This window comes from Crotalus tigris, unplaced genomic scaffold (assembly GCF_016545835.1).
Source record: "Crotalus tigris isolate CLP2741 ecotype Arizona unplaced genomic scaffold, ASM1654583v1 scf7180000024513.1755786, whole genome shotgun sequence".
In the NCBI taxonomy this organism is placed as follows: domain Eukaryota; kingdom Metazoa; phylum Chordata; class Lepidosauria; order Squamata; family Viperidae; genus Crotalus; species Crotalus tigris.
Genome location: NW_024100685.1, coordinates 1737092 through 1748494, shown reverse-complemented (window position 1 = coordinate 1748494; position 11403 = coordinate 1737092). Strand labels below are relative to the sequence as shown.

Here is an 11403-nt window from a genome sequence, read left to right as displayed (position 1 = left end):
TCCTGGCACTTCTGCTGAACCCTGACAACCCCGAAGAAGTGCTGATCCTGGCGCTTCCGCTGAGCCCTGACAGCCCTGCAGTTCCAACCATCTCTCCCTCAGGCTTGTGCGGTGCTGCCACCGGTTCAGCTCATTCCCCTCCCCTGCTACCACTTTTCTAGGATGGTCGCTACCACCTGCCAGGTGCCAATGTACCACAGGTGATACCCGTACCACTGGTTGAAAAGCCCTGATCTACATCTTTTTAATTCAGTTTAAGGCTTTTGAAGTAGGTTTCCATCTTCTGTGCCTTTTCAGCAGTCCCTGGACCTCCTATTTGTTGCCCTATTAATATTAATTAGGCTTTTAGTAATAAACATACAGAATAATAATCTTAAAACGCCGTTAAAAAGGTTTATTTTTTTGTGGCTGTAATATCTGCTTTGACCACAGGATGACCTGATTTTCTGTCCCTTAGCTATAGCGTCGAGGCAATCAAAAAGGCCTATGATGGCCTCGATGCTAATGCTATGGGTCAGAAAACTGTCATCTGGTGGTCAAAGCAGGTATTGCAGCCATCAAAATAAATAAACCTTTTTAATGGCATTTTAAGATTACGGTATACTCTATCTCAGGGATAGGCAACCTGGACTGCTGATTCTGCAGCCTCTTACGAGCAGGGATATTATACATTTTATTGAACTTACTTTAGGTTTATGTTAAGATTGATTAAAATTGGGGTTTCCTCCCCTAGAAGTAACTGCTGACATCCAGCCAAACAGAAAACTGAAGCAAAAGATAGAAGAGAACAATACAGGTAAAAGAACATAGACAGAAGTGGAAGACAGAAGCAGAAGACAACAGACAGAAGCAGAAAAAGGAGAAGCAAAAGAAGATAGATACAAAAGAGAAAGAAGCAGAAGATCTAAGCAAAAAGAGAAGCAGAAAAATAGAAGAAAGAACCTGAAGCAGAAGACAGATATGGAGAAGCAGGAGGAATGTATTATTGTTTAGTATGGGAAACAAAGATGCTACCTCACTCCCCTTCCATAGGTGATTTGGACCATGCTTTCTGTTGGTGATTCAGACCAGTTTTTTTTCCATAGTTGTCAACAATGGTCAACAAACATCAATAGTGGTCAGCATAGATCAACCGTGGTCAGCCAAAGGTAACATTAGTTATCAGAGTTCAACATTGTTTAACCATGGTCAACCATGGCCAGCACTAGACAACAGTTGTCAGCTATATTCAATTGTGATGAACTGAAGTCAACATTGGTCAACCAAAGTCAGCATTCGTCAACATTGGTCTACAGAAGTCAACTGCAGTCAACAGTGGTCAATTGGGAGGGAACCGTGGTCAACAAAGATGAACTGAGAACAACAATGGCTAAATTAGATCAATGTAAATGAAAAGTCAAAAAAGTAAACATAGTTCAATGAAGGTCAACATACATCAAAAGGGTCAAAATGTGAACAAAATGTCAAAAAAGGCAAAAAGGCAAAAACCATCACAAAAGGGCAAAATTTTGCAAAAATGGTCAAAAATGGTCAAAAAAGGCAAAACACATCAAGAGACTACAAAAGCGGTCAACATAAATTAAAACAGGTCACCTCAGGCAAAAATTGTTCATAAATGATGAAAACATTTTAAGTGGTTTAAAACAGTTAAAAATGATCAAAATAGGTCAAAATCATCTAAAATGAGAAGTTTTCTTTCCAAAAATTTTGTTGAAGAGGGTAGATGCCAAATCAAAATATATTTATATCTGTATCAAGACATGTACCTTTAACTTCGCATTTCTGAAACCAGCTTCCAGGGCCTCAGAAGACAGCGGAAGTGGTGGTTCGGCCTCCGAAAACGACCCTGAAGTGTATATTGCGAACAAAGGTGCTTCCTCCTCTGTGTTCCTCTTTTCCTTTTGCACTGCTATCAGATGCGCCTTGGGGCTTCGCATGGATGCTTCATTCCTTTTAAATGCTCTTAATCAAACTGTTTGGACTGCTCCCACCCTGGGGCCGCAAAGAGAGAGCCCTGGTGGTTGGTACCACGGAATGAAAAGATTTACACCTGAGAGCATTAAGGAAAGAAATTTCCCTGGCTTTCTGAAGGACAGGAAGGCCTCTGACCAGCTTTGTGGGCCGGCTCGATCAGCTGCAGCTGCTGCCTTCTGGGCCCTTCCATCACTGCCCCTGCCTGGAGTGAATGCAGTGAGTGATTGTGATGTCACATATCACCCATAGTACCTTGGAGGGAGTTGGAGAACTGAGTTGCCCTCAGAGATCTGGGAAATGTCAGCTGGGTTAAGGCAGATGACAAAATTTGCCAGAGAACATGACTCTCTGTAGAAGGTAGGCGAGAAAGCGGGAGAGGACCGGGAGGGCAGGGGCAGGGCAGAGAGATCGCTTCCTGGAACGCGGCCTGCTCATTTGAAAGGAAGGAAGACGCTGTACCTGTAAGGGAGCAAATGTTTTTACCTCAATCTGACCTCAGAGCAATAACCGAGAGTGCTTGGAAGCTGTTTTATTGTATTGGGATCACGGGTGTCTCTCTCTCAGGGAAGAGAAAATTTACATGCACTTCTATCAGATCGGTCATACATATCATCTTCTTGTTTACCTTACTACCAAGTAACTATAGTTATTAAACAATACTTGGTTGATTTGAGAAAAGAAAATCCTTTCCTTTAGTCAAAGTCAGCTTTTGTGAAGTTGTTTCTTTCTCAGGGGATGAAGCAAAGACAGCATAGCTTCTGTTTCTCATCAGTTATTTTTTCCCCTGCTGATACCTCACCTGATTCCCAGGGGCTTCTAGCAAACTTTCTCTCCCTGCAAGCCTCTTCGCTGGCCTTCTGGCTTATGCGATGAGGAGCTTCAGACTGGGGAGCCAGGAGAATGAAGAAGGAAAATGGGCTCCCTGCCTGAGTTAAACCACTCTTGATCCCTTTTTTTCATTAAACTAGACATACCCAGTTCCTGCAACCACTCTTTATATGTTTTAGCATCCAGTTTCCTAATCCTCTTTGTTGCTCTTCTCTGCACTCTTTCTAGAGCTGAGTTGGTGTAGTGGTTAAAAAGCATTGCAGGCTAGGAAGCAGGAGTCTGTTGGCTCTATTCCTGCCTTAGGCGCAAAGCCAGTTGGGTGACTTGGGCCAATCCCTCCCAGCCCCGGGAATAGGAAGGCAGTGGCAAACCACTGCCAGAAAACCTTGCCAAGGAAACTGCAGGGATCAGTCTGGGCAATCAGCAGGAGTCAATACTGGCTCAGAGGCATTTCATTATATATAAACATAATATAGAATATATAATCATAAAACATTTTGTTTCTCAACTTTCTGCTAGGATCTGCTCAGTTTTCAAGAGAGTGGGCCATCAGAAGAACAGAGTCCGCACTCACCCTTTGAAAGAGGAGACCTACAGTTCAAGCAAAGATTGTCCCTGGCAGAAAGAAAAGGCAGACGCCCTGGAGGAAGAGCTGAATGAAAATGGTGATGAACTTTGCCTTAGACCTAAGACTTTAAAGCCACACCAAGAGCAACGTGTAAACTCATTGACTGTTGCTGCAGATAGATAGATTCTTGCTGGAACCCCAACAAGAACATCCCATTCCCCAGTATTTATGGTCTTAGTCTCCTGTCTCTGACTCTGGGCAGGAGAACAGATCCACACGTGCTTAAAACTCAGGCAGGTTTGGTGGGACTGGTAAGTCTCTACTTCTGGTGCTGGAAAATTGTGTCATTCTTAGGAACAGTCAGAAAGATTGGATAATGCTGAAGAAAACCCAAACAAGATTAAGTGAAATGACCAAGAGGCTGGAAAAACTTCCCAAGAGAGGTGACAACAAGAGTCATCCTCAGCTGTTCACCGTGCTGGAGGAAGAGTAGCACTAGAAAGTGAATTAGAGAAGAGTACAAAATGATGCTTGGTGTGGAGAGATATTTTCTTCATTGCTGTGGAATTCATTGACCTTAAGATGTAATAGCTGCTATCCCTTAGAAGAGGTATTAGATGAGCTGTGCAGAATCAAACTATCAAACACTGTTGCTGACCCTTTTTTTCCCTCTCTGTTTACCAGAATCACAGGTCTGCTTTTGCAACTTGAGGAATCTCCGAGAAGAAAATGGCCCTCCCCAAGTGCAAGAGTCCACCAACAATTTATGCACCTTGGCAGAGACCAAACTGGCCGGAGTCTTGCAGGCCATTTGCAAATATCGCCATAGCATCCATAAGGTAGACATTCTTCAAAGCATCCATAAGGTAGACATTCTTCGCTGTGCCGGCGACCTCCTTTTGGAGCAACGTAATCTCCTGCCCCAGCAGGGCGTGTCGGAGTACTCTGATTATGAGCAATGAGGATTGCAAGTCAGAGCTGCCAGGGCATCTCGGTTCACAAACTGGGGCACCGGCCAGAGCTGGCCACAAAACCCCCGGCCACGATCCCCTGCTGAAAGCTGGAGTCCAGCATTAGTAGAGGAGAGCCAGACCCACGTGGATGTCGTGACCAAGGTTCTTGAGAGGGGAGGAGGAGTTCCAGAGGTTTGGGGGTGGCAGCCGAATCACCCCTTTTCCAATACCATTTCCAAGGCCCGTCATCTAGATGAAAACAAAAGGTGCTTCTGAGAGAAACATTTTAATGATAAGAAGCTAAATAGTGGCATTTTTTTATTCATGTCAGAAGCATCACAATTAAAATAAGGCATATTATATGACTTAAAATTCAAAATGCAAAATACAAGATTATTTAGCATATTTATCTGGAAATAAATCATGTTTCTCAATGCAAAGGTGCTTTTTTTCCAAAAGGCATCTGGAGTTTCTTGGGGTTGTTTTCTTTGAAAAAGTTTTCACCTCATCCAAGAAGCTCCTTCAGAACTTTTTACCAACATTTTTAAAGGAAAAAACCCAAGAAAATCCAGTTGCCCTTTGGAAAAAAGCACCTTTGCAACAACCATGATCTGGTTGACAAAGACTCTCCTAAGAGGTCATTTTTCTCACCTTCTCATAATTTCATACTTCAAACTATGATATTGGTTTTCTTTTGTATTTCTGCAGATCTCTCCAAAACATCGGTTGCGTATCAACCAAATCCTGCAGGCTGTGATCAGATCTGCCAGTCACATAGACCACAAATTAGCCAAAGTCATCATCAAGCTGGCTGCTGAAGATATGCTAAGAACCACCGTAAGGACCCTCTTCGCTCCCCACTTCCCTTTGGGTACCGCGTTTCCCCCAAAATAAGACCTGGTCTTATTTTTTTATTTTTGTTTTATTTTGCCTCCAAAAGAAGCAGTAGGTCTAACTTTCAAGGGATGACTTATTTTTTCCCCGACGCCTGCCTTGTCTCACCGTGGCGGCACCAATACCCCATCCAGCAGGATCTCGTATGGCTGCTGGCCCACTTCAGGGCAGGAGGCCGCGCGGCCCACCGCACTGTGTCGCCACCTTGAGGCGAGGCAAGTGGGGGAGGGGGTGGAGCTCCCCAAGCACCCCACAGGCGCCCAAGCACTTTTTGCCCAGAGGGAGGCCGAAAGCTTTGTCTGCTTGCAAATGGGGCACTTAGAAACTGAACGATTTGCTCTGTTTCCAAACGCCCCATTCGCAAGCAGTCTCCGTCATTTCTCCATCTGGGCGAAAAGTGTTTGGGAGCCTAGGGGGCGTTTAGAAATGGAGCCAAACGCCAAATAGGCGCCCAAACACTTTTCGCCCAGAGGGGGACTAGAAGCTTCATCTGCTTGCAAATGGGGCGTCGGGAGATGGAGCAAATCGCTGGATTTCCAAGTCCCCCATTCTCAAGCAAACGAAGCTTCCAGGCTCCCACTGGGCGAAAAGCGTGCAGTGCGTCCAGATCACCTGCCTCCTCCCACCTGTCCCTTCACACTCGGACTTACCTGCACTGTGTCAAGGGGCCAGCGGCCTGCAGCTGCTGCCAGACACTGTCAGCTGCCCTACATTCGCCGCCACTTGTGCTGGCCATGCCCACTCCCCCTTCTTTTAGAGAGGTGTTGTGGCTATTTGGAGGTTTTTGTGTCCTCAGGGTCACCTGAGTAGTGCAAATGTGTATATCCTGCAGCCATAAGGCTCCACATGCATTTGGTCAGGTGACCCGGAGGACACAGAAAACCTCCAAATGGCCTCAATGACCCTCAGAAGGCAAAATGACCAGCTGTCTGCAAGGAGTGTAAATCCCTCCATTCCCCACCATCCAGTCAGAACTGAAGAAGCTTCTTGGATGAGAAGTGAAACGTTTTCAAGAAAGCCCAGTTGCCTCCTGAAAAAGGAGTGCCTCTGGGATGGTGGGTGGAAGCTTTCCCATGACAGACCCAAATTTCACCTTGAGGAATTTCCTGACTGTGGAGCTATTAAACAGTGAAATGACCCCCCTTCTGAAGTGTGGATGCTCCATCCCTGGAGGGTTTCAAGGAGAGAATGGACAGCCACTGATCCAGACTGGCACGAGTGTTCCTGTGCTGGGCAAGGGGTTGGATTGGAAGACCTTCAAGGTCCCTTTGAACCATTGATTCTATCACTTATCAAAATGTTTGTCATAGAGAAGAGGGCTGAACCAAAAGTAATGAGATAAAAGTATGAAGAAGGCATTTCAGACTAGATGCAAGAGGAACTTCCTGACCATACAAACTGCCAGCCTATGAAAGAGGTAGCTACATGTCATAGCAGATCCTTCATCACTGAAGGTCTTTGAACAAGGTCTGGGTGGTTATCTGTCAAGGATCTAGCAGATCCTACACTGGTTAGGGAGTTGGACTAAAGACTTTTAATGCTTCTTCCAATTCTCTAATTTTAGTCTGGCTGATCCTGTGACTGCATCCCTTGTGCTTGTGAATGACCCATGGAGAGGCTGGGATGGGGGTGGGGTGCTTTCCTGGATCTCTTAGCAGCTTTCAATACCAGCAGTCGTGGTGACCTTCTGAAACAGCTTTGAGGATTGGGAGTGGGAGGCCACTCTTTTCTCCACGGTTATTTTCAATCGGTGCCACCGGAAGGATAGAGGCCATATGGGGTCCCACAGGGCTTCCTGCAAAGTAGGATTGCTCAGGGCTCGGGTGCCACTCTTCTCCTTTTTAACATTGGCATGAAACCAGCAGGTGGGGTAATTCGCCAGCATGAGGGGCAGCGTCACCGGTGTGCTGGTGATCCCCAGTTATACATCTCCATCCCTGGCTGGAGAGGGGATGCTGCAGTGATGCTGACTGGGCGTCTGGGGTCTGCAAAGGTTTGGATGGTGAGGAACTCACTTTGGTTCAATCCTGGCAAGACGAAATAGTCTGAGTGGTTTGGTTCCTGGACCCATGGCTCCTGCTCAAAAGGCAAGGCCAGCTGTGGCTGGGGAGTGGATTTGTCTTATGGACCAATTGCTCCCTTTCCTGGACCAGGAGACCTTGCTCACAGTCACTTTGGTTGCTTTCCATTTGGATTACTGCAACACACTGTACATGGAGCTGCCCTTGAAGACCTACAACTGGTCTAAAGTGCAGCAATTTGTGCATCCTTCCATTTGCCCATGTCCAGCATTGTTGTGTGAGCTACACTGCCTCCCAGTTTCCTCTGAATACAATTCTGCTTTTATACTGTGTAACATCTTAATTTCTATTATCTTATTTTTATTTTTGATGGTTTCAAGTTATATTGTGAGCTTGAGAACATTTCATTCTTGGACAGTCCCCTGTCCTTCCTTTGGAGGAAAGTCTGTGCTGAAGCCCCTCAGAAAACCTCCGGTACAAAGCTTCTGCTGAAGCTTCATTCTTTTCAAAAAAAGAGCCGTGGTGGCACAGTGATTAAAGAGCAGCACTGCAGGCTGACTCTGCTGACTGCCAGCAGTTCAGTCCTCACTGGCTCAAGATTGACTCAGCCTTCCATCCTTCTGAGGTTGGTAAAATGAGGACCCAGAGTGTTGGGGGCAATACGCTGACTCTGTAAACCGAGGGCTGTAAAGCCCTGTGAGGCGGTATATAAGTCTAAGTGCTATTGCTATAGCTATTTGGACAGTAAAGCGATAAGAAAGCCACCCTGCGAAGCCATTGCTAGCACAGAGAGAGAGGAGGGGAGGGAGGGGGACAGGGGGAGAGAGAGGGAGAGGGAGGAGGCCCTCATTTCTCCCCCTTTCCTGCTGCAGGATCTTCAGGACTTGTATCAGGACGCAGCGGGTGACATCCTGGTGGCCCTTTGGAACCACTTCCCAGCCGAGGTCCTCACCAAGCTCTTGGAGGGCTTCCAAGGGAGGCTGATTCCATATCGCAGCATCCTCTGTGTGTTGGGGAAACTGGCAAACAAAGGTAGTGTCTCCCAGAGGCTTTTCAACCTTGTTTCTGAATGATTGAAAGAAAGTTGGCTTTGATTCAAAGAGCTTTCCTATCTTTTGGAACAAGGGGTGCCCTAAGAAAAATTGAGACAAGCCTGAACTCAGAACCTCTCCGGGAACAACTCTGGGCCCCAAAAGCAGAGGGAGGGAAGACTTCACAAAATATAACGAGGCCCTAATGCAGCCCAACAGAGCTTCTTATCTATTTTGTCTATTTGGAAAATGTATGTGGCCACCTACCTTATGGAGTAACTCTTGGTAGCTAACAACCAATGCTGTACACCTCCCCCAAGCAGACCCCACTATTACAAATCCCTCATAAAACAAAGAAAAGCAAAAGCAGAATAACCTCCCCACCCAATAATGCGGATACAATAATTTGAGGCACCACACAACCAACTCAGTGCACAAAAGCACACATATCAGGCTCCACTAATATCCTGGCCCTAATGCCTAGTGGAAATGGCCCCTTCCATAAGTTAAGATGTGTTGTGGCTGTACAGATCTCTGGGGCCAGGGGGAAAGGCTGTTTGGTAGGGCAGGTACCACAACCAAGAAGGCACACCCCCTGGACCCCCAAAGCATGGCTTAGGAGAGACAGAAAGAGACAGGGGGCCCTGCAGGCTACTACAGGGGCTTAAAGGTTATAGGAGGCACCTTAAAATGCACCTTGAAGCCTACGGGACCGGTGTGCTGAGCCTGTGCTGCTCGTGCAAAAGCAGTGCAATCTAGGCAAACTTTGGTGCTGCTACATTCTGCACTGGCTGAAGCTTCCAAACGATTGTTATGTGCAGCCCTAAGTACAGCACGTTGCAGTAATCCAACAGGGAAGTGACAGAGGCATGAATGACCATCAGTACAACATCCTAATCCAGGCATGGTGGATTTGTAGAAAGACACCAGAGTGCTCATCAACACTATGGGTGTGTGTGTGTGTGTGTTCTTCATAAAGAGTTAAGGAGGGGGCCCCATAAAGATGTCCTATGACATCTCAGTACTATTACAACACCTGAATCCCAGTTAGAACAGGGTCCAGAAAAGCCAGTTGAAGCAAGTTCTCTGGGTTCAGAGAAGCAGGCCGCCCAGACCACCCTTCTTGGAACTGCCCTGCCAACCTGGGCACAGCGTCAAGGAGCTCCAGCAGGGAAGCCACCGGATAGCAGGCAGGCTGGTATTTTATCAGTGATTCCATCTGACCCCTGGAGTCCAACTCCCCAGACATGGTCCCACATACAGTTATGTACACAGCAGCAACTCTGGAGGCCACTGTGGGTTCCCAGATAACCCCACCACATCCTGCTCCAAAACTATGGCAGCTGCAACACTGGAAAAACCAGGAGCAGGGCTCGTCCCACCCACCCCCGATGCCCAATAAGATTTCAGCAAGGCATACCAGGTCAGCCCTCTCATCCAAGATTAAGATGTGGGTGAGGTGAGAATTATTACAGACTATCTTGCATTTATTTTTCTTCCCTTCAATCACGTCCAATTCTCAGAGACTGCCTGCTTGCAATTTTCTTGGTGAGGGTTTTCAGAGCTGGTTTGCCAAGAGAAAGTGATTGGCCCAAGGTCTTTATGCCCAAGGCAGCACTAGAACTCACATCTCCCAGTTCCTAGCCTTAACCGTTAGATCAGTAACAAAGACGTGGGCCACTGAAGAGGGGGCTGGGATGTGACTTCAGTGCCGTTTCTCTGAGAGCTGCCATTCCTGTTTCCTACCATCTCCGTCTGGGTGGAGTGATTTCCATCACCTTTCTGATACAGCTGCCTATCCCCTCCCACTCCTCATCCACCCCATCCCCCAGCCTTCACCCTTCCTTTCCCATATCAAAGGACCCCAACACAACCTTTTAATGCCACACTAGACAGAAATCAGACATAACTAATGAAACCTGCACTTGGATGCTTCTGCCTAATATTCAGCATCTGTAACGTGGGGGACGGAGCCCCCTCCCACTCCGCATTTAAACCCCACTCACATTGCCCTCCAGCCACCCCATTCTCAGGTATCCAGGGATCCAAGGGAAAAGAAGAACAGATCTTTTGCCCTCACCAGACCAAGTGGCAAGATCTCCCCCCCCCCACACACACACATACACATTTGTCCCCTGAAAGGGGCAATTAACTCCAGTTGCACCTGCCTCCCCTCCCATGCTGCTTGGCCTGTGGCTGTCAGCCCTGCCCTTATTCCTCACCTTCCCAGGCAGTGACCAAAGTGGGAATGGCCCAGTTCGTAACAGGCAAGAGTCTGGAGAAGGAGCCTGCCAGAATGGTCGCTGCCCACCGGATCAGAGCTTCAGTGCTCGAAGTTTCCGTAAAGAGCCTTGTCTTAACGATGCCAGGGAAAGTCTCCTCAGGCCCGGCTGATGCTCCCGAGTGCCCCGGTCTCAGGTCCTCGTCAGTAATTCCTTCTCTCTTGTGCGCAGCTTTCACAGAGAGTGACGCCGTGAAGATTGACGTATGGGAACGAAAGCTGGTGGAGGTAAGGTGAGAGCTCTTCTACTTGACATCTGGTCTGCATAGAAGGTGTAGGCCTTTCAGCTGCAAGGCCGAACCTTTAAAAGCCACTCCTCAGACACATCTGCACGGAGGTGGGGGGGGGAAAAGAAATAGCTAGAAACAGAATGCAGTAAATATTCCGCTGGAGAGCTTTTCCAGCAAAGTAACGGAAAGTGAAATTGGAAATTTATATTTGGTTGTAAGCCAATGTAACAGGTATAACAGAATAACGGAGTTGCTCGGGCAGGAAACCCTTTACCGAGCAGATGATCAGCATTGCGCTTCGCCCTAAATTCTCTGGCTGAACCCAAAGGTAGTAAGAAAAAGAGGAAAAACCCAGCAAATGGATCTTAGGGTGTGACCTGGTTCCCACAGGGTCAGCATGCCTCTTGGCACTTCCCTCCCTTCCTCTGGAGTAAAACGTCCTGGTCCATCCTCCTTCCAGTGGCCACGCTGAAAGCAGCTCCCTCGCAGCTATGGCTGCTGGTCCTGTTTTCTCCACTCGGACCCGTATCGGCAGAGCCGGGTCTCCAGGGCCTTCTGGAGCGTCAGGAGGGGTGGAGCTGATTCAACTTCATGGGGAAGGATATTGCGTAAGGGGGCGGGGG

At 47.4% G+C, this 11403-nt stretch overlaps 2 protein-coding genes across 10 annotated transcripts in view; one reads left to right on the top strand and one right to left on the bottom strand.

The window, feature by feature from the left end:
- Positions 1-1881: 1881 nt before the first annotated feature.
- LOC120303925 (maestro heat-like repeat family member 5) overlaps positions 1882-11403 on the top strand; it is a 51517-nt gene continuing 41995 nt past the window's right edge. For 3 of the 6 annotated variants that reach the window (XM_039333875.1, XM_039333876.1, XM_039333873.1), the window contains exons 1-6: positions 2234-2331; positions 3322-3467; positions 4055-4209; positions 5032-5160; positions 8111-8270; positions 10723-10778. In XM_039333875.1, coding sequence (XP_039189809.1) covers positions 2315-2331; positions 3322-3467; positions 4055-4209; positions 5032-5160; positions 8111-8270; positions 10723-10778 — 663 coding nt within the window. In that variant the 5' untranslated portion in view covers positions 2234-2314. Of the gene's footprint in view, positions 2191-2233; positions 2332-3321; positions 3468-4054; positions 4210-5031; positions 5161-6536; positions 6635-7994; positions 8271-10722; positions 10784-11403 lie in introns of those variants that run through there. The other 3 variants (XM_039333874.1, XM_039333877.1, XM_039333879.1) reach the window with 3 other exon arrangements.
- LOC120303927 (ribosome biogenesis protein WDR12 homolog) overlaps positions 4159-11403 on the bottom strand; it is a 69874-nt gene continuing 62629 nt past the window's right edge. For 3 of the 4 annotated variants that reach the window (XR_005555557.1, XR_005555558.1, XR_005555559.1), the window contains one exon: positions 4442-4572. Coding sequence is in view for 1 of the 4 variants with exons in the window: in XM_039333884.1 (XP_039189818.1) it covers positions 4444-4572 (129 nt within the window). In the remaining 3 variants the exon portion in view is untranslated. Of the gene's footprint in view, positions 4573-11403 lie in introns of all 4 variants that reach the window. The other variant, XM_039333884.1, reaches the window with a different exon arrangement.